We start from the raw sequence: 23,047 nt of genomic DNA, 5'->3' as shown, positions 1-23,047 counted from the left end.
ACAGCTGCAAAGTTCCTTTTGTGATATGAGGTAACATTCACATAAAGTAATGGAGAATGTTCTGGGATTAGGATGTGGACATCCAGAGGGGGCCCTTCTTCAGCCTCCCATGCATTGCTGGAGAAAACAACTTGATAATGGAAAAATTGAACAACACCTTGCCCAGGTGATCAAAATCACCAACAAGGGGCAGACGGACGTACGTGCGTCCAGCGCTCTGAGAAGGGCCCGTCACCGCCTGTGCAGTCCTGGGGCTGGCTAAGAATGCGTTATCTGAATCTAAGCACGGCGCGGCATTAGACCCAAAAGAATATTCTGTTTTAAAAAGGCCTGTATTCTTTAAAAGTATTAATGTCAAAAGACACAAAAGGCTGTGAAAAGATTTCCAGATTAAAGGAGGCTAAAGAGATGTGGCAACAAAATGGGACCCCTGGCCCTACCCTGGGTCCCATATTGGAGGAAAGATTCTTAAAGGGGCTTATTGAATCAGTTGAGAAATCGGAATATGAACAGTAGTTTCGATACAAGTATTGGTATTAAATTTACTCAAGTCCTTATTGCAATCTTTCTCTAAGTTTCAAATTCTTTTCAAGTAAAACATTAAACATTAAGAAAAAAAATAGGGGCTCCTGGTTGGTTCAGTTGGTGGACAGTGTAGCTCTTGATCTCGGGGTTGTAAATTCAAGCCCCATGGTTGGGTGTAGAGATTGCTTAAAGTAAAATAATTTTTTTTTAAGTAGGCTCCATGCCCAGCATGAGCCCAATGCAGGGCTCGAACTCACAACCCTGAGATAAAGATGTGAGCTGAGATCAAGAGTCGGACGCCTGACTGAGCCACCCAGGCGCCCCTAAAATAAAATTTTAATAAAAAGAAAGGGGTGCTCCTGGCACAGTTGGTCTCCCATCTGCCTGATGGACATGATAGCAAGATTTTTGGACATGGAACCAAATACCTAAGAGGAGTAAGGCTCAAGGGACCCAAATAAGTATGTGCTGCTTTTAAGCTCTAGTACTGGATGCGATGTTTGTGAGGCAGAAGTTCTAATGGCTAAACTGGTTTTGAGGCTTTCTGACTGTCCCTACACAGCACCTGCCAGGGCCCCCGCCGGAGACCATGAAGGCCGGGGCTGAGCGGCCAGCCAGAGGAGGAGGACCCTGGGGCAGTCAGTTGGCTGTCCATCCACTTGTGGATTCTTCTGGGTCCTGCTGGCTTAGAGGCAAAAGGCCTCGGGCAAAGGTCTCGCTTCAAAGACCCCACTGTTTCTTTGCTGTGAGATGTTTGTTCCTGAGCTTCTGGTAAGAGGCTGCAGGGCCCGAAGAGGCTGATGGTTTTCTTTCCCCATGTATGTGACAGAAGAGAGGAATGGGGAGACGGAGGGAGAGAGAGCCCGAAGCCTCCTCTTTACTGAAGGCAAAGAGCCCCATATTGTACTATTTTAGGTTTACAAATAGGATCACATTAAAAAGCTCTTTAATTAGTTTTACAGGAAGACTGGCTGGGATGGTAGTTGTCCTGCTCTTCAGAAACAGGAATAGAAAAATGAGGGCAGTGCTTCTCAAACTTGAGTGCGCGGAAGATTACCTGATCTTATTTTCTTCGGAAACAGTCTGGTCAGTAGGTCCGGGGCCGGGCCCAGGAGTCTGCATGTCTCACGGTGCAGTCGGGGCCGTCAGTGCTGCCCGGGTGCGGAGCACACTCGGAGCACTTCTGAGCGAGAGTGCTGTAAGTGGAAAGAAAGACGGGGGGCCCTGTAGGAAAATGCAGAAAGCTCTTGCATGGCCCACTGCTGAATCCAAATGTTCTGAATCTCAACTTATTGTTACAGGTAGCCTCAAAAGTAGTAGCTGTTGCCTTCGTAATTGCTCAAGTGAGTTTCTGTTTGATTTCCAAGGGTTAGAAATGTTCTCGTGGATTTTGTTAAAACGGCAATTAGATAAACCATTCGTTTGGGGCTAGATTTTAAGCTCCCAGTACTCCCCAAACCAAAAGGCATTTACAACCCCAGCGTTTGAAAAATTGGCAGCCGATGGAGGCCAATTAGTGGAGACCTTGAGGCAAGGAACAGTGTCGAAATTTTCGACTCGTCCTCACAGTTCTGAAAGGATATGGAGAACCCCGTTCAGGGTGCAGACATTGCCCTGACAGCTAGAAGGTTCTCAACACAAGGGTAAGGGGTTATACTTCTTATTCAACTAAACGTGCAACTTACTGAAGCCTGGATTGTGCTTTGATTTCATGGGTTTAGGTTAAGTTTGTTTATTTCTGTGGAGGGTAAAACCGGACCAAATTTCAGTTCGAGGTTGGGTCTTTTGCAGGTTTATTCCAAATGCAAAGAATAACAAGGGGAAGGATTAGAGGTTCCGTGATTCACTTCTGACATATTAAGAGCTTTCAGTAGCACTTTATTGGCTGCTTTGGCCACAGCAGCCTCTGTGTAGGGGGTCATGGAAGACAATGTTTGGGGTCTATTCAGGGCACTGTAGAAGAAGAAAACCTGTGGGCCACCTCTTAAGGCGCAAGGAAAAATAAGCGTGAAATAGCTCAAAGCAACAGGGCACACTATGAGTGCTGCAGGAAACGGAAGCGTGCAGGAGTAAGTATAAGACTTCATAAGGTGAAGGCTATAAAGAAAACAGGTTTTCGTTAGGGGATGAGTAGGGATGGAGGTGATTTATACACGTGGTTTTTAAAACACCAAATGTTCAGAAGAAGACAGCAACCCCTAATATTCTTCCCAGCTCCAGCTATGCAAAAAGATGAAAACCTCTTCGGCACCTGGATGAACCTTTGAAGCGTCTGACTATTGGTTTTGGCTCAGGTCATGATCTCAGGGTCGTGAGATTGAGCCCCGTGTCGGGCCCTGCGCTCAGCACAGAGTCTGCTTGAGATTCTCTTAAGTAAATAAATAAATAAAATCTTTAAAAAAAATTAACTCTTAGATTTGCCAGTCTTATTTCTCCCCCACTAGAAGGACATCTGGGATGGTGCTGTGGTCGAACTGTGTCCTCCGCAAAAGCCGTTGAAGTCCCAACCCCCAGTACCTGTGAACGTGATCTTGTCTGGAAATCAGGTCCTTTGCAGGTGGTCAAGTTAAGATGAGGTCATTAGGATGGGCCCTCATCTGACATGACTGATATCCTGAGAAGGGGAAATTTGGACCCAGAAACATGTACATTGTGGGTTCAGGAGAACTTTATTCTACAAGCCAAGGAATGCCTCAGGAGAAAGGCATGAAAATGATTCTTCCTCACAACCCTAGGAAGGAGCCAACCCTACTGACACCTTGATTTCAGAGTTCCAGAGTCCAGAACTGTGAGACAGTACATTCGTTGTTTAAGCCCCCCAGCTGGTAGTACTTTGTTACATTCATCCCGGGAAATGAATACAGGTGGTCTTCAAGATAATTAGATGGCAAATGGAGGAGGGTTTGTTATGTGTTAGTCAGCTGTTACTGCAGTAACACTGCCCACAAGCAAACTTCAAACGTCAGCAGCTTACAGCAGCAAGTGTTGATTTCTGTCTCACCCACCTGTGGGTTAGCTGGGGCTCGGCCGAGCCAAGGCTGGGCTCTGCTGAGCTTTGCTCTAAAGTGTATGTGCGGTCTAGGTCGGCTCTACAGGCCTCTCATCCTCCTTGGACCAGTGGCTACCTGAGACATGTTCTCATGGTGGAAGACAGGAAGGCAAGCACAATGATGTGGGTACATCTCTAGCCTCTGTTTCATGTCTGTCTGTCCGGTCGGTCAAAGCACGTTGCATAGCCAAGCCCAAGGCTGAGAGGCGAGGAAGTGCACTCCGGTAGCATGAAGCCAGAGCAAAGATAGGCTGACAGGGGAGTGAGGAATTGAGAACAATTCAATCTGCCACATTTGACTTCAGAATTTAATGTAAAATCCCAGGAATGCTTAATGCCCCTGTTTGGAATTCATGGTGTTTTTGTCTCCTGTTTTTTTGTTTTTAAGTAGGCTCCATGCCCACTGTGGAGCTCCACACGGGGCTCAGACTCACCACCCTCAGATCAAGACCTGAGCCGAGATCAAGAGTCGGATGCCCAACCGACTGAGCCACCAGGTGCCCAGAGCTCATTGTGTTTAAGGAAGTAGGAAAATGTGGTTTTCAGAGATAGTAGCACAGACTGTCCATCTTAACTGACAAATACGTGAAGATTGAATCTTAAAGCCCTGTATTACGCTTTGAGTGAAGCAGACAACAGATGACCTCTTACTAGCAGAGAGAGGGTAAAATTTTGAAGGAAAAAAGCAAGGTACTAACAGGTGCCTCATAAGGTAAAATAGTTCTGTGAGATGCCAAAGTCGTGGCTTCCTGGAAGGAACAGCATTCAGGCAATTTAGGAAAGGTGCCATTTGGCAAACATATTCTTGGTAATGAGGGAGCCTGAAACACAAGACTGAATTGTTGCACATGGAAGTCAAGGCAGCATTGTTACTTCTCTCCACTCCTTGCTTTTAGTAGCAGGACCAAGACTTGGCTTGAGAAACCATTATACATTTCCAGACCTAGAATTCAGTAGTGCTTCATACATACTTAGTGATGTTACAGTTTACTCATCACATTCACGACAAGCAGTGCTGACTCCTGCAAATACTATTTACTATGGGGTGCAGAATGTAAAGGTGATTTTGAGCAGGGGTTCTGGGCCCAGACCACTGGCTTCAAATCCTGGCTCTGCCACTTCCTGGCTCTGGGTTGTTGGCCCTCTTTTGGGCATCAGCAAACTAGGAATAGTAATGGCGACTCTGTCTTTGTCCATTTGAGCTGCTAGAAGAGATTACCATAGACTGGGTGGCTTATAAACAAGTTTATTTCCCACAGTTCCAAAGGCTGGGAAGTCCAAGATCAAGGTGCCGGCGGATTCAGTGTCTGGTGAAAGCCAGCTTCCTGGTTCACAGATGGCCCTCTTCTCTCTGTGTCCATGTAGTGGAAGGGTCAAGGAGCTCTCTGGGGTCTCTTTTATAAGGGTACTAATCCTATTCATTAAGGCTGCACCTTTATGACCCAGTCACCTCCCAAGGGCACCCTCTCCTAATACTATCACTTTGGGGGTTTGGATTTCAACACAGGAACTTGGAGGGACACAAACATTTAATCCATAGCAACTTTCTTCTGGGTCGTTGTGAGGGTTCGATTGGTCCCTGGCACAGAGTAAGGGCCCAAATGTTAGCTTTTATTATTTACCAGCAAGAATCAAGTTTCAAAAAATGAGTTATGCAAAATCATCATTTATACAACTGCAGCCAAACTCAAGTATTTTGGGCCACTGCTGCCTTTAAAAGAAATCGTGTGGTGGAATTTTAGGGAATTCGAAGTGCCATGCCCTCTTCAGTCTTTATACTCACCAAGAGCAGTTGTTCAGATTTGGTTTTACTTAATTTTTAAAAACCTACAGTAATTCTCCCAAATGCTCATTTTTTTTCCTCTCCCAATTTCTCCACACATAGGTAATGGGGTATATTAAATGATAATTAAGTGGGGGCAGTAAGGTTAGGTATTTTTGATGTGTCCTAGAAGGACTCATTTAAGGCAGGTTTGGGTGATCTATTTGTGTGTTAGAATCGGTTAAGTTTAGATATTTATTGTATCAGCTCTTGGAGAGTAGGAACAATGCCCTAAGGAGCTTCACATCCCCAGAATTGAGCAGGCACACAGTACCCAATAAAGAGAATGAAAATATAAGTGATCAGAGAAGGTTCTACGGAATGTAAATCATCAAAAAGATAGCATATCTGGTAGTTTGGGTATGAAAGACCCAGTAACATACAAAAGACTTAGCAAGTGATTCAAAGTAACAGTAACAATAGTGACTAGTTCATGTTTCAACCTGGCACTGACAAATAAAGAAATTAACAACCAAAAAACAGATGACCAGCTTTCTCTTTCATGGAACAAATGCATTTAACCTGGCCAAAATCCACAGACCATCAAGATTTGGAAGATTAATGTCAATATCCTCATGGAAGAATCAATGCTACATTAATGTTACTAGGAAAAAAGTAATGGAGAAGTTGGGAAATAACATTATTGTGGGTTTCTGTTATGCACCAAAGAGCTCCTTTAACGACATCACCCCTTTAAAACAACACTGCATGTGAAGGGCTAATAAAATCAACAGAAGTTAGAAAGGTACCTGGCAACATTTATCAGGTGACCTACACCTCTCCCTTAATTATCTGCTCCCCCCATTGCTGGGCTCCTGGCCTTTGCATTTACAGTTCTTTCAGAAGTAGCACCTCGTGGTAGACTCATTTAAAAACAAAACAAACCACTCTTCCAGTACCTTCTCATGTGTTTGCTTCTTCAGGCTTCACTTTATTAAATGTCGTTAAATTGCTTTCCCAAGTGGAAATTTACACAAAGCACCAATTTACACCCTTCCGATCAGGACATCAGAGTTGAGGTTGCTCCATTGCCAACACCTGGTATTGTTAGAATTAAAATTTTTTGGGGGTCTGGAGGTGTGAACGGTAATGGTTTAAGTTTTTATTTACCTGATTACTAATGAGGCTGGGCACATTTTTATAAGTTAATTGGCTAGTCAGTGTTCCTCTTTGGAAAAATGTCCATTTGGCTATTGGGCTTTTATTTTCTTGTTGATCTCTTGTGTTTTTATCTTCAGGATAATAATCCTGTGTTGCTTGTATGGTTACGAGTATCTACTCCCAGTCTGCCCTTGTGAAATCTTTTTAAGCTGCACTTTGTTTTTAATTACATTTTGTAATCATCAGGAGACCAGCTTTGGCCATGCTTTATCTTTTCATTTATTCATGGTATTTTTTGATGCACATGGGTTTTTGTTGTAGTCATACTTGTCAGTCTGTTTCCTTTGTGGTTTGTGTTTATTGGTCTTATGTTAGAAACTTCCCTAGCCTGATCATAGGTATATATATATATTTTTTCCCTTCCCCCAGTGTTTTAAACTTTTGCTTTGCATACTTAATTCTTTCATCTGGCATCCTTTTTTTTTTTTTGTAGGATGTGAGGAAGGGTGTTTTGGGGATTTTTTGTTTTGTTTTTGGTATGCTGGGAGTTGTGAGGGTGTTTTGTTCCATTGTGATTGCCACTTGTCCCAATACCCTTGATTAAATTGTCCATTCATTCTCCAATGATTTGAAATGCCTTTATTGTCCTACATTAAGTTATTCATTTATTCATGGGCCTGTTTCTGAGTCCAACAGCTTTTTTGGACTTTGAGAAAGTGATATTTGATGGGGCTGTGCCAAAAATGTACTTTAAAAAAGATATACAGATGGCCACAGAATGCCAATGAATTGTATTTTATTCTAGAATATTAAAAAAAGGAAAAGATGTTGATCACACTCTAGATGAAATTGTTTTTTCTGATGGCCCACTATATCATTTTTTAAAGATTTATTTATTTATTTTAGTGAGAAAGAGAGAGAGTGCGTACCCATGCAAGTCGGGGGAGGGACAGAGGGAGAGAATCCCAAGCAGACTCCCTGCCGAGTGCAGAGCGCACGGGACTCCATCTCATGACCCATGAGATCACCACCTAAGCCTAAACTTAAGAGTCAAATGCTTAACTGACTGAGCCACCCAGGGGTCCCTATAATTTATTTTTAAACATTAAATTTAAACCTTTAAATTAACAGCTAAGTTGTGTGGGATCAGTTGTCATAAGCTAAACAACTACATTACAACACATTACCGAAGATGCTGTGCATAAAATATTTTATCCAATGTGGTAGTTATATCTAAGTTTATTGCATTTGTGGACAGAACAATTCAGCATGTGAAATCGACCAAAAAAAGAGAACTGTATCCTGGGAACAATTCAAAGGCTAGTAAATGTGTTCAGCCAGGCTGGCGCACCACCTTAAAAAAGAAACATTACTGACTTAGTTTTTTGATGACCACAAAATTGTGCTTAAGTAAGCAATGAAATCCGCGGAGTTATCTTTCTTCATACTTTATAGCTTATCTCTTCTTAGAAGTGGTCAAAGGCAGCTCACAGGGTGAAAACACATTTAAAAGAGGGTAGCTGGGTGTAGAAGAAAGCCATCGGCTGCCAAACTCTATTGCTCACCTATTCCAAGCCCTTGCAGAACCATTCCCTTCTAAGCTTTTCCAGGATCTGATGTCTTTTTCATTTCACCTCTAAAAAACAACCTTGTATTAAGTGCAGTGTTGTGTAATTACTCAAAGTATAGTCAAACCTGGTCCCCTGATGATTATAAAATGTAATTAAAATGAAGTGTGTCTTAGAAAAGATTTTGCAAGGGCATGCCTCGTCAGTCTTGTCTTCGCCACCAAGTTCTGGGAGTTCTCTTATCTGTCAGTCTCTATCCAGTGGGATTTGAATGGAATCATCCAGGATCTTACATCTAGACTTTCTAAGTCTTAGATTCTAAACCTTGTGGTGCTGGCACACTGGGTTAATTCGCTTCCGTAGGGAACTGAGTCAGACATTCTTTATGCCGAGATAACCCTCAGTACTACATAGTTCATGAGGGCAAAAAGATAATCCTTTGTTTACTCAATAACACTGTGGGTACTTCCATGTGTCAGGCCCTGGTGGGGATACTGGACATATCAAGATGACCCCGATCTACTTGGGGAGACTAAGTCACAGACATCAAATAGCAGGCTGGTGTCTCATGATCCTGCACGGTGTGCCCCGTGGACATTTGAAACAGTGCAGGTAACAATCTTAAATAGCCAAAAATGGACAGAGGAAGGAGGGAGGGACTGTTTTTCAGTACTCGAACGGAAACACTGATGGTTAGGTGGAAGATACAGTGAAGGGATAGCTGTATATTTTCCAGGTTTCTTTTTTTTTCCTTTTTTTATTCAACATCATTTCAGATAGAAATGTTTAAGGGAAACCAGGGAAGGGCTGCCAGGAACATAGCAATTTGGTTTTCCAAGATCATTATATTTAGTACTTTAATGTCTAGCTTTTGAGGTGGGGGTGAAGGGTGTTGAATTTAAGAAAAAGTAAACAGTTGTTCTTAATTATACCATACTATGGGACTTGCTATGCTAACTTCAAACAAAAATAATCCAGCCTTTTCCCCATTACAGAAACATCAGTGGTTAAACAGAATCGATTGTCTGAGCGGTTACGACAGTTAAATAATGCTAAGCCTTTAAGATGAGCACTAAACTGCAAATGGAATTCGTGGCTAATAATATCAGCGAGGCAGTCTGTTGTGTAATGCAGTATTTATCACGTCCTTTGGAAGACAAATGATCTTTCCTGTTTGTGTAATGTATTACATTTTTTTGAAATTCATGTATCACCTGATGAATTTTGTATAATACTAACTCAATGAAATGTTCCTAGAGTTGGACATGTTGTAAAACATTGTGTCCTTCAACAAACGAACTTGCATAAATTACTTCGTTTAAGAATGTCTGAGGTCTTTTCCTTTTCGCTTAAGCTGTCAAGGCCCTCGCTTGCTGTAGGTAGCTCATCTTCAACAGCTCTATTTCTCTTAAAAAAAAAAATTCTTGTAGTTTAAATCTATTTGGGTAGGTAGAATGTGAAAGAATGTAAATGGTAAGCCTCAAGATAAGGGCTACAGTTTTGCCCTTAGAACTGGGCAAGAGGAGCCCTGCCCTGGGTCCTGGTTTCAAGAGGCCTTTCACTCAGGCTCTCCGAACAGCTGTGCCCCTCGCCACTGGGTGGGTGGTCTGCAGCGCTGATGGGATGTGTGCCCACGTCCCCTTCTAGAACACAGATTGTATCCCCAAGAATTGAAATTTCCTGCCCAAACTGCTCAGCACACTTCCAGGGCCCAGGGGGGTCTCTTTCTCTGTTTATTGTCCCATCGTCCTGATGGAAGACTCTTCCCTGGGCTCTGGTGGGTGGTCAAGGTGCTGCTGCTGGTGGGGGTGTGAGCAGAGAGCAAGGGGTGGTTGAGGGCCCTGGCATGCCAACATGTTTTTGCAGGGAACTTCACAGAGTCTGAGCATTCTGGATGGGAACCTGGCCTTTCAGGTGGATAAGTGAGATATTTACAAGTTAGGAAGATAGAATGTATTTAACAGTTTGTAGCCTGATTTATCGTTTTAAATGATATATGAATGGACCTGTACTTGTGCTCTGATCTCAGATCCTGCAGGGTAGGTATGAGCCTGGGGAACTGTGTAAAAAATGTCTAAAAATACCGATAGTGAGTTCTCATTAAGCTGTGTTTGGAAGAATAATGGCAAATATTATATTGTGTCAAACAAGCTCTTTTTATTTTTACTTATTTTTTTTTAAGATTTATTTGTTTTAGGCAGAGAGAGAGTGAGTGCATGCATCAATGAGGGGAGAGGCAGAGTGAGAGGGAGAGAGAATCCCAAGCTAGCTCCCACTGAGTGTGGAACCCCATGCGGGCCTTGACCTCATGACCCTGAGATCACAACCTGAACCGAAATCAAGAGTCGGACACTTAACCAACTGAGCTACCCAGGTGCCCCAAAGAAGCTCTTTTTAGAGTCAAAAACTTTCAAGGGGGGGCGCCTGGGCGGCACAGCGGTTAAGCGTCTGCCTTCGGCTCAGGGCGTGATCCCGGCGTTGTGGGATCGAGCCCCGCATCAGGCTCCTCCGCTATGAGCCTGCTTCTTCCTCTCCCACTCCCCCTGCTTGTGTTCCCTCTCTCGCTGGCTGTCTCTATGTCAAATAAATAAATAAAAATCTTAAAAAAAAAAACACAAAACTTTCAGGGGCGCCTGGGTGGCTCAGTCATTAAGCGTCTGCCTTCGGCTCAGGGCGTGATCCCAGCGTTCTGGGATCGAGCCCCACATCAGGCTCCTCCGCTGGGAGCCTGCTTCTTCCTCTCTCACTCCCCCTGCTTGTGTTCCCTCTCTCGCTGGCTGTCTCTGTCAAATAAATAAATAAAATCTTTAAAAAAAAAAAACTTTCAAAAGCTTTATGAAACTGAAAATAATCAGTTGAAATTTGAAAATCTTATCTTTGTTCCCTTTCCCCACTTGTAGAAGATGCCCTATGTAATGGGCATCCATCCTTTCTTTTCTTTTCCACTGAGTATTCTATTGGCAGAAAGTTCTATAGAGCAAAAATAGGTGTTCATTTGATAAAAATGTTAAAAAAATGATAAAAAAAAAAAGGTTCAGTGCACCCAAAGAACACTTGACATTAAAGAATCCAATGGTGAGTTGTTATGGCAGAGGAGGCATGAACAAGAAATGATTTCCCTCTTGTCCTTGATGATGTCTAGTAACTTCAGAGAAGTGGTCCGTTACTGCTACTCTCTCTATTCCTTCCTTTTCATCCCAGCTGCAAAACCACATTCCGAACCCAGCCTTTGCAGGCTGCCTTCTGTCATCAATTCGAGATTCCAAGTGCATTCATCCTGCAATGTTAACTGCCTTCTCTGTAAGGTCCCACGGGTGTAAAGATGTCCAGAGCGTGAGGAAGCCCTCAAGTGGCTCAAGGACAGGAGGAAGCAGACAGGTATATGTTCACACTTGGCTATTCTTACTGCCAGTAGGAACACAACCAGCTAGGATTGGAGGATGACCAGGGTCTATGGTGAAGAGCAAGAGAAAAGACCAGAGAAGAAGGGACATTGAGGTTTTAAGTTGCATTTCCTTTGCGACTAATGAAGTTGAGCCGCTTTTCCAATGTTTATTGGTCACTCGGATAACTTGTTTTTGAAGTGTCTCTTCAAATCTTTGGTCTACTTTTTCTATCGGGCGATCTGTCTTTTCTTGTTGCTTTGTACACATTCTGTGTATATTCCAGAGATGAAGGACAGGCCCCCCCTTTGACATACCTTCCGGGCAAAGAGAAAACCATTGCAATGCCTTTGGCAGAGATCATCTGTGTGTCTTGTGTTGGGGAAGAGTAGGAATTTGGTATGACTTTAAGGTCATGGATGAGGAAGGGAGCCAGGCTGATGTTTGGCTGGTAAGCAACTGTATGGCTATGCTGATTCTTAAAATACTGAAATCATTCTGTGCCTCTTGGAAAGTAGGTGCTGCCCTGAGCCCTTAATGCCTTCCCTTTCTTCCCTTCGTCTCCTCTATCCTCTCCTCTGCTCCCTTTCCTTTTCCGTTCCATTCTTCCTCCCCCTCTCCTCCCTCCTCTAGTGGATCTTCACTGAATACTTCCCGTAGGCGTAGACAGGCCTGAATAAGAATTAACAACAACAACAAAAGCAACCACTAGGAGCCATCCCCAGCTATAACTATGCAGGACCAAACATATGAAATATGAAGCAGTACAATAACAATGATGCCTAACATTTCTTCAGACACCATTTTAAGTACTTCGTCTTATAATAACTCTGTAAGGTAAAGATTATTGTTATCCCCATTTGTCAGATGACAAAACTGAGACCCTGAGAGATGAGGCAATTTTCTCAAGGTCGCATAGAAGTAAGTGGCAGTGACTGCGTTCAGCCCTTAAGTGCTGTTACCACTGTGCCGTGCCGCCCGGCAGCATGGAACGTGCTTCAACCTGAATGGCCATTTCCAGTTACAGAAGGAAAGGCAAGGGGACTGTAGCTGTCAGTGTTCAGCCCAGAAAAGCAGAAGGCGCTCTACCTATCTTAAAGACAGTGTATTTGATGCAGAGAGTTGGTTCTGAAGGTATTGAAACCAACTGGCAGAAGGAGTGAAGTGGGCACGATGGTGCTCAGAGTTCCGTAAGTTCTCGAAGTTGCTACTGCTACCAAAGGAGGACAGGTGTTGACCCCAAGCCCACAGAAACACTCATGCCCGCAGCTGCTGCTGACTGGAACTCTGGGAGCCACGGTCCTGCAAAAGCTTCTGTAGTCTGTGCGCACCAGCAGCCATTTGCCTCTGCTGCTGTCACCTCTGCCCCCACTCTTGTAGGAGCCCACTGTCACCTGCTGGAGCTGCGCGTAGAACCGGGACCAGCAAACAAAAAACCAAAGCAGACTTGTATGTGCCTCCTGCCCACGAATGCCTCCCACTGACAGAATCCAGAACTCAGCTGGCAAGGTAGCCTGGAAAATGTAGTTTGTGGGCTTGACACCGAACATGCTAGAAGGTCCAAGAGAGGCTGAGACCCAAAGCATATCCTCCGTGCTCAGTATTGCACAAGGAGATGTGGGTACAGGGAAGAAAAAAGCTTATATTGTTGAATCCAAGATACAATTGGTTGTAAGATGTACCACAGTACTATGTACCATTAAGAAAAACAAATGCTGTCAAATTAAGATACCCTCTATTCTAGAGATGTTAAAGCTTGAAAAAAAGTCCCTCTTAAAATTGATGCAATATGGTAAATGCCTGCCCTCAACTTGCCCGTAGCCTAATGGGGTGGATTCCCATACAGATCATTGTCCCACAATCTAAGTGATATGACAGGTCACCCCATGACCTTGATAAGAAGAGGGCTTTGGGATGCTTTCCAAAGGAGTCTGAACGGAGTCTCAAAAGATGAACCTGAGTTTCTAAGGAAAGGGTTTTCCAGGCAAAAGAATGTTGTTTTCTGAGAGCAAATAGGCTGGGTGAAGTTCCGTGTGTCTGGGAACTTTAAGAGGGTTTGGAATGACTGGTGTGTAAATTGAAGGGCAACCAAAATGAGCCTGGAGGATTGCCGGGGTTCAGTCACGGAGGACGTCCGTGCGAAGCATTTGGACATTTTCCCAAAAGCTGGCAGCAGTTCTTGAAGGGTTTTAAGCACCATCATAAGTCCATTTGAAATTTGACTCCGGTTTGCAGTTCAGTGGGCTCCTGGCGGTGTGGCCGGAACTGTTGTTAACTATTGAAATACCTCCTTCCTTGCAGTGGCTGCTGCGCCAGGCCTTCCTCGCAGCCTCGTCTGCCCCAAGCCCTCTCCTGAGACCCTCCAGATCCAGCAGCGAAGAAGTGCTGGCTATGTGGAGCAATGAGCCACGCCACTCCACGGCACTGCTGCCTCGGCGTCCATGTTGTTTGGCCAAGCCACCTGTGGAGACCGGAAACCAACCTTCGGCCGTCACGCTGGTCCATGCCCTGGATAACAGCGTGCAGGGTCACGAGCAAATGTAAGTTCCTGGTAGGGGTCCCCCCGCAGCCCTTACGATCAAGGAACGGTCTCCCTCGCCTCCCAGGGTGCCCCTTAGGTAAGAGCCCCACGGAGCTTACCACAGCTCTGCTGGTTTTGGTTTGAAGTGACCAGTCTGGCCTTAGCCTGGGAACCCCAAAGCACTCCAGCCCATGGACGTCGTGAAGGCACGTGCCCAGGTCCTGCCTCTTCTCTGTGTACCCTGCCTTGACCTCCCCATGTCGTCCATGGAGGCATGCTGTGCCCAGCCTCCAGGACCTGTAAGTAAGAACCTTCTCCATTTCAATTTCTCCTGTAGTCTTTGGTTGAACCACAGCTCGTGATCTGGCACCCTCTGCTCCACTTAAATGCTATTTTAACAAAGTCATAGCAGCCTGGCACTTGAATTATTTAAATATTGTAAAATATTTTGAATGTCATCCCTGGGTTCTCTATATAAGTTTAACGTTTAGTTTTGTTAGTTCTTCAGTTTGCCTTAGTCAAAGAGATTTGATGGTTTCTCTAAGCCAGCGGTCCTCCAGATGTCCTCAGACCAGCAGCATTGCCATCACCGGGGAGCTTCTTAGAAACACACATTTCAGACCATCCAAGAGCTACTGAGTCACACACTTGAAGAATAGCACCCAGTAATCTGTGTTTATTTATTTTTTTTTAAAGATTTTATTTATTTATTTGAAAGAGATAGAGACAGCCAGCGAGAGAGGGAACACAAGCAGGGGGAGTGGGAGAGGAAGAAGCAGGCTCATAGTGGAGGAGCCTGATGTGGAGCTCGATCCCATAATGCCGGGATCACGCCCTGAGCCGAAGGCAGACGCTTAACCGCTGTGCCACCCAGGCGCCCCAGTAATCTGTGTTTAAACCAGCCTTCCAGGAGATTTTGGTGCCTGACCACACCAACTTGAAAATCACTTCTCTAAGCCTCTTGCCTTCATTACACATCTGAGTAAGCCGTCCTTGAATAGTTGGCTGTAATTAATCACAGGCATACAAACTTCTGTGTGTTGGTCGCCGAAGCAAGGGGTCAGCATGGATCTGATCAGTTTGAGGCTGTGGCACGTAAGCACTAGTTGCATGAACGGTTATTACATTTTAATAGAATGCAGTGTACTGGAATGCTTTTGGAAAGGTCTGGAGGGTTTTGGAGCTGTGTTACTCATGTTTTTAATTTTCTATATTTTATGACTCTTTGACATCTTTGGGCCTTGTGGACCCAGGGAGGGCCCACCCCTCCCAGGGTTAGCAAATTCCCAGAGATAGTAAATAATTTGCTTTGTAGCGTGCCTTTGAAATGCCACCCAACCAATCTTGAGTCTGTACCCTCACCTGCCTCCTTCGTTCAGGCTCCTGCAGTCCAGGATACTGTCCACCCAGAACCCAGATCACCCCAGGGCCAGGCGGGGGACGACTCCTATAGACCAGCACNCGCCGAAATTTTTCCAACTCTCCCTTCCTAAGCCTGTCTCAGCTGCGTAGCCTGCCTGTTCATTTCTTTTCTTGAAAACTGTAATAGAAGGCTCTTGTGTATACTTTCCCGTTGTTCCTTTTTTCCCCCCTTGCTCCTTCTGTTGCCTGACCAACCTTGGTGCTTCCCCATGTGGCTGTGAGAACTGTGAGTAATAAACTCTTCTTTCAAAGCCTTTCTCTGTGTGCATCATCTTCCTCTACCTGTTTAAAACAAATCTTGGGTGCATTTCAAAACAAGAGCTTGACAGAGTTGAGGTCCATCTGAGTGGCTCAGTCATTTGCCCATCATGCGAGCTTGGGAATGTTACCCTCTGCCGGCTTCATTGTCCTTATCTGTAAAACAGAAGATTCCTCCACCGCAGGGCTGATGATAATACACACAAAGTGAGTGCGCACTGATGAAACAGTAGTTGTATGGCCAAGGATGTGAGAAAGTCAAGAAACAAATCCCCCTTTAGGCTCAGAAGTGAACAGCACAACACGTGGTTGGAAGGCCTTTCAAATGTGGGCATCTTTCCTCATATTCATTTATGAGCAGCAGCAAATCAGAAGATACTCTTGTTGCCCAGCCAAAAAAACGTTTCCCCCATATTTAATGATGGCTGCAGTTCCTGTGAAAGAAATGAAACCTGATAATTAGTCTTTTCAACAAGAGAATTAGAGGAGGCATAGTTTATCGCTTTCCCTGGGTCTCAGGTGTCATTTTGACACGCTGTACCCACCTTCACTAATTACCTGAGGTAGGTAAGCAAATTCATCAAGTAACAAGGCAGAGAGAAAAGAGGTTGGAATTTGAAACCTCTCAGGCCTTGAGACAAATACCTGCTGTGTGACCTTGGGCAAATCGCTTAATAGCTCCAAACTTCAGTTTCCTCATCTGTAAAAGGAGACGGAACACCCAGCTAAGAAAGATGTTTAAAAAGATCAGATATAACGTAAGTAATGAGTCTCATTAGTGGGAGGCCTGGGACTTGAACCCTCCCTAGTCTGAAGGGCCTGCCAGCGAGTAACAGAGCTCTGCCGCAGCCCACAGCCCGAGGCTCTGAGGCTAAAGAGTCTCCAGCTCTTCTTTCCCTTTCCTCCCTCCCCCCTCCTCCTTCCCGGGGATGGATGAATACATTTTTCAGGTTTTGAATCATTTCCTTCTTTTGCACTGAAATTGTAGCTCACATGGGATTTTACTGCCTGAAACAGAAGGCCCGGCGCCTCCGAGCACTGACCAGATGCACTCGTGTAGCATAAAGACTCCCCTTCGCTTGTCATCCCCGGCCACTGAGGTTGGGTCAAGGTTGCAGGATTCCATTATCTCTGGATAAATAATCTTACCTGGGAGTCCTACAGGGAGAGATGTCAATACCCAGGGAGTCCCAGGTCGGCTGGGGTTTGGCCTATCTGGAAGCCTTCCCTTTTTCACCTCAAGCTGTCCATTCTAGCAGGTCTCCCTGGAAGTCTTCCCAACGGATCTGTCATTCAGGGTTTGCTATTTCTCTGGACAACTTGTTGGCCTTTAGTGCTCTGTAACTAAGTGGCCAAGGGCTTTGCCTATTTTTATGACTGGCCCAGTTTACCAGTCTGGAACTCTGGGCATGGCTTCTTCGTCTGCCCTCACAGGGCCTTGCACGGGGCCAGACACCTGAGAAATGGTCAGGAAATTTCTGTGGATTCCATTGGCTGATTCCAGTTAAAGCTCAAGACAGTCCTGGAGGTTCTGAATGGAAACAATTGAGTGAATGCAGACCAGATGATTAAGCAGACTCACTTGCGTAGTGACTTTTCAGTTAACTAATTTTCATGGCTCTTGAGGAATTGTAACGTTTTTGACATCCCAGAATGACACTTCACCACAAAACACACTAAATAATATGCCATAGTTTTAATATTACGGTTTCAGACAAAGACACATTGACCAATTTCCCTGACACAACAGCTGGCATTCAGAGAACATCACAGAGAACGGTTTTGAGAAGCTGGTCACGTGCAGGTGAACATTTTGCTTTGTGTTAGTGCGCCACGTGGGTGAGCATAAGCATCTGCTGCTACCCTTTTAGTCCAGGGTTTCTGTGAAGGGCCAGGAGCAAATAAGCTCCATGGGCCGTATCTGCAGTGTGGAACTACTCAACTCTGACCTGGTAGCATGAAAGCAATCGGAAACAATATGTAAATGAATGGGGGTGACTTTGTTCCAATAACATTTATTTACAAAAATAGGTGGTGGCCGAGATTTGGCCCATGTGCCCGAGTTTGCAGACCCTTGCTTTTGTCTCTTGTAAGCACTCATTATTTTTCTATACTTTGAACTTCTTTATTTTGCTCTTATTTTTTTTTTTACTGTGCTACAACCTTTTTCTTTTCTTCTCTTTTTTTAAAGATTTTATTTTTAAGTAATCTCTGCACCCAGCGTGGGGCTTGAACCCACAACCCCACGCTCAAGAGTCACACGCTTCACCAACTGAGTCAACCAGGCGACCCTTCTGAGCTACAAGTTTATTTTTAAATGCAGTTTGAGTGCAAGATAATCAACATCTCCCAAAAGGTTGAAAACTTAATGCAAAAAATGGCACAGAACGGAGAATGTACCTTCTGATGAATGAGTCACCGGCACCCATTCTTCTACCAATCTCCACCTGCTCTCAAGTCTTCTTTACTCCTTTGGTGAGTAAAACAAAACTTTATTAGTTGTGTCACATGAACAAAGTGTATTTATTTTCAATACCTCGAAAGTTATTACTTTTATAGGCTTGTTTTCACTGTTCAAGTAATACATTTTTCTATCCGCATTTGCGTATCTTAGCTTGGGATGGAATGCATTGTAATTTTCCTATTACAATTAATGGAAGTCTTTTTTCGTTTACTGGCTTTTCACTTCGCAATTGAGTGTTCCAGAACGAATTCATGGGGTTAAGTGAGGAATAGGTGTACTTCAGGGTAAGTCCCAATTGCCCTCACTTCTGAGGAAATCACCAATCTGAGGTGGGGGAAGGTATCCCCCCCTGCCCCCGCCCCGCTGGCAACCTGCAGCCGCCATTGCCTGTCAGTTTGGCTCTGGAAGGTGTGAGGAGATTCGGAGGAGAAAGGAAAGCGGGAAGACGTGGTGTCAATGCTTGTGTGGATGTCCTCTCTCTCGTGCCCGGGGAGCTCTGGGAAGCCGCAGACGTGCGGTGTATGGCGGTGATGCCCTCACTGACTTTCCCTTTCCTGAGTTTGCTATGCTGCTTGAGGCTGGTCCTTGGGTCTCAGTGTTCTCGTGTGCAAACCAGAGATAAAAATACCTTTGCTATCAAGCATATACGTTTACCATGAGGTTAAAACGGGAAATGAACGTGCTATAGCTCTGTGATATGTCATTATCATTTGAGCACTTAGAAGGAATTAGGAGGCTGAAGGACCCCCAGACACTAGCATCGGAGTGTCCCGAAGCTGCTTTTTAAGAGAGAGCACTTGGAGCTGACTCGCCTGAGTTTCGTTGTTCTTATTTCTTCCTTCACTGTTATGGGCCATGAACTGTAGCATTGAACTTGATGGATGTGATTCCTGACTTCATAGAGCTCCTAGTCTAAGAAGTACTATGGATTCAAGTCTAAAAACTCTTGGGAGAATCCCATCCTAGGAGCCAAAGGCCTGCTAAGATGTGTTGTGGACCATGCAATATGTGCCCTCCTTAATACCCATCACCGGCCTATCCCGTGGTGCACTGGGTGTTATACACAAATGATGAATCATGGAACATTACATCAAAAACTAAGGATATACTGTATGGTGACTAACATAACAGAATTAAAAATTATTATTAAAAATAAATAAAAAATAAATAAATAAAACAATATGGCTATTAAAAAAGATGTGGAATAACAACAAAATAACATCAACAGGGAATGAGCATATAATATCTACAGCATACTATGATGTCATAATTTGGACAAAGGCTAATGCTCTTCTGCCTTTGTGGCAAAATGAAATGAGCAGAAAGTAAGGTAGGATGCGTTTTGGAATAAGTCTAAAGCCTTGGAAGAATCCCATGCTAAGGATGTAAGGCCTGACCCAGACCAGCCAGATAGGACCGTGAATACGTGGCCATGTTATGCCGGGCTCAACAGCGTCTGCTGAGCTCGGGCGTGACCCACAAGGCTACGGGCACAAGTTTTGCATGAGGACTGTGCTCTGCTGGTTTTCAGACGAATCCTCCACCCCCACCTCCACTGTCCTATGAGCTTCAGCAAAACCAAAACAGGTAAGGAGTAAATGTGTTGTGAATCAATGATATCTCTATCATTGGCTAATAAGACCCATAGCACTGGATGCTCAGTTGCCTTTCCCCACGAAGAAAGCAGATTTTCATAATTGAAATTGTTAGCATAATTAAACAAATCAAAGACCCAGTCATTAACTCAGTCTTTCCAGTGAAACCAATTGCCTTTGATTCTATCCTGGAGAATCCATGCAAATGGGCGTTTTATGTAAACTCCAAGCTGTACTAACCAAAGGCTGCCTTGGTGGGCCTGGAGGGCAAAACACACAGGGGCACTCTCCATCAAAAGATGCAGGGGAAAAAAAATCTTGTACCATTTCTTCTGCAGTTGCTAATAAGCTTAATTCGAACACTTACCCGTCTTTTATACAATTCTTAGCATCACAGAGGAAGTGCATTTTCTTTCTCCTTAAACAAAGTTCCAGTCCGAACCAGCAGCCTCTGTAGGCTGTCTTAATTGCTACTTTGCACTGCACTGGACTATGACTCTGATTTTTGGCACATGCCGTCATACACAAAGTTCCTAAAATAAAATGCTCCAGGATATCCCAGGAACTCTTAGAGGGCTTTAAAAAGGGACTTGCACACAGAAACAATAGCTTTGATGGAGACAGTTCAGGCAAGCAGAATGATTAGTGCAAAAGAATTACGTGATTCGTTGAGACCTTAAAGTGGGTCCGGAGAATCCTTGCCACCTAACTTATCATGGTTTGGGGGAGTTTGATGAGAATCCAGTTTTGATAAAGACAATTGTTTTTTTCCTCCCTCAGTGACTATACATTTAAATAGCTAAAACATCTGTTCAGCCACATAGTAAAACATGTACACTCAGAACGCCTGAGAGAAGAGCCTGCCAAATCATCGGTTGAGAGGGACTTTGCTGGGGGGAGCATCAAGATAAAGCAACCGCTGTTTGTTTTGTCTGGTCAGGGGGAAAGCCAAGGCAACCAATATTTTGGGTTTCTTTTATTTCATTTGTGAAGAAATATTTGAGAAAGGGTGGCGAGGGAAGATTTCCTGACGGGATTTTTAAAGCTATTACTAGAAGAGCAAGAGAACCTTGGATGTCAACGCCTAACAGACTCTTGAGACCAGCCACCAAACCACAAAAAGTGACTTTTCTCTTCGCGTGGCCTCTACGTCCCTCCTGATGGAGGCAGAAATGGGGAGCAGCACGGAGACTGGAAAGACAGCCAATAGAGGCACTCGAATCGCCCTGGCTGTGTTCGTTGGTGGCACCCTGGTGCTGGGCACGGTCCTCTTTCTAGGTAAGTGGGGCGCTGGAGGCCAGGGAGCAGGGCGAGGGCAGTTAACTTTCCTTGTGCTTTATTCTGGCACCTTGTCCGGATGCAGGTGGAGGGCTGTTTGCATGTGTGAGTGAGTAGGTGGTGTATCCTTAGCTTCTATTAAATATGCAAAAGGAAAAGGAGCCTTTTCTTTAGGAAGCTGAATGAATAAATACACGCACGCACCAAATGTATAGTCCAGAATGCCAAGTGGGTATAAAGTGGCTTCTGGTGGCTGGAGGATTCGGTCGCACTGGGCGAACATTTTACATTTAGCAAAACGAGGGTTTATGAATTCATAGTCAGATACTGTCATTTATTTTGTGAGGGAAGACTTGACGTTATGATTGAAACCACGCTGGAATTTTTTTTCCATTTGATTTTTGCAAATGTTTGCCTCAATGAATCATGAAATTTAACTTAAAAAAATACAAAGCAGTCTTTAAACATGCACCTTAATGATATTCCTCAATGCTTTTCTAATCCAGTGACTCTGGTGGGATGAAATTTTAACTCTGCCTTTCTAGATTTAAAAATTAATATGAAGGAGAACAGAGGTTTTCCTTCCAACATTTGAAAGGTATTGTGATTCAATTATTTTAATGACTCTTGGTGAGAATGATGTACCCAGAGAGTATATATGATGAAAAGCATATTCCTATAAATAAGAATGAAATATCTTAGAAAGGGGAGACGGATGTTCTAAAATTGCAGGCATTTTGGACCCTTTGTATTTTCCTCATACAGCCCATACTATTTCACTAGCTTGAAAGCTAGACAGGAACAAGCCCCTATCCTTAGGAGACTTGAGGTGCGGTGTGAAATGCAGCAAGCCTGGAAACGTTCTTTGGCTTGTACAGGTTGCAGGAGGCCATGTTTATTTTGGCAAGGGAAGACCAGTGATCCGACTTTAAAAGAGTTAGGGTTGTGTGGTTGAAAACTCTGCTAAAACCAGCAAACCATCTTTCCATGTTCTCTGTGGCTGCAGATTTAGGAAATTAGATAGGTCTATTGCTGCAGCTAAACCTCCTACTCCTGCAACTGAATTTGTGGCTCTCAAACACTTTTCTCAGATTTCTCAGCACTTGGCGTTTAGACATGTGTCCTATCCTGACATTCAAAAGAGAGGAAAATGATATGGGCATGCCCATATGGGAACTACATACTCTGTGGGAAGTGAGTACAAAGTTAGACTATTTGTGTTTTGCGAACACTCCCAAACTTCAAAAATCCAAATGATGATTGTTTATGTAAAAATATGTACTCTTTTTAATGATGTTACTGCTGCGTGAAGCATTTGAAATTCCACCATTTAAGAACGACTATATTCTGAGGCTGTTACATATTAGTTGGAATTTTTTAAAAAAATATTTTATTTATTCCTTTGAGAGAGAGAGAGAAACAGAGCACAAGCAGGGGGAGAGGCAGATGGAGAAGCAGGCTTTCTGCTGAGCGGGGAGCCTGATGTGGGACTCAATCCCAGGACGTGCAGATCATGACCTGAGCCACCCAGGTGCCCGTAGTTGGAATATTCTCAATGGCAGCAAATCTTTGCTCCTTGAGAGGAGATGATTCTTTGGAATCAGCTCTAAAGTTTTTAGAGCACAGTAAAATTCATGAAGCCAGGCAATGCTATGGGTAAGGAGGCCTGCATAAAACAGAAAAAAATAATTTGCAGTGTGCCCAATTACCTGTTTCTTACTGCAAATTTCTAAGAGGAGCTCTAATGATGTTAGAGAACAAAAGCGTGGCCTCTCTACACCTTCACTAGCCGGTGTGGCTGGTGTGGTCCGTGGGCTGGCAGCATGCGCACCACTGGGGAGCCCCAGCTTCCCCCCAAGAACTACTGATTCAGAATCTGCATTTCCATAAGATCCCCCGTGATTCTTTTGCAAATGAAAGTCTGAGGAGCCTTGCTCTAGCTTGACCATGTCCGCTTGGATGTATATGTTTGGGGATACTTGCTTTAAGATAAATGCACATTCTTTAGTAGGTTTTTGTCAAACATCTCTGCGCTTTTCAGACTTCCTTCCCCCCCCCCCC

At 44.2% G+C, this 23,047-nt stretch overlaps 1 protein-coding gene across 1 annotated transcript in view; it reads left to right on the top strand.

Moving 5' to 3' along the window:
• The first annotated feature begins 20,701 nt into the window (after positions 1-20,701).
• Positions 20,702-23,047, top strand: part of PHEX (phosphate regulating endopeptidase homolog X-linked) — a 205,415-nt gene continuing 203,069 nt past the window's right edge. The window contains exon 1 of the mRNA XM_008696482.2: positions 20,702-20,986. Coding sequence (XP_008694704.2) covers positions 20,869-20,986 — 118 coding nt within the window. The 5' untranslated portion in view covers positions 20,702-20,868. The remainder of the gene's footprint in view (positions 20,987-23,047) is intronic.

Source organism: Ursus maritimus (genome assembly GCF_017311325.1).
Source record: "Ursus maritimus isolate PB19 chromosome X unlocalized genomic scaffold, ASM1731132v1 scaffold_X1, whole genome shotgun sequence".
Taxonomy (NCBI): Eukaryota; Metazoa; Chordata; class Mammalia; order Carnivora; family Ursidae; genus Ursus; species Ursus maritimus.
The sequence above is the reverse complement of the archived record's forward strand: the minus strand, read 5'-3'. Positions and strand labels throughout refer to the sequence as shown.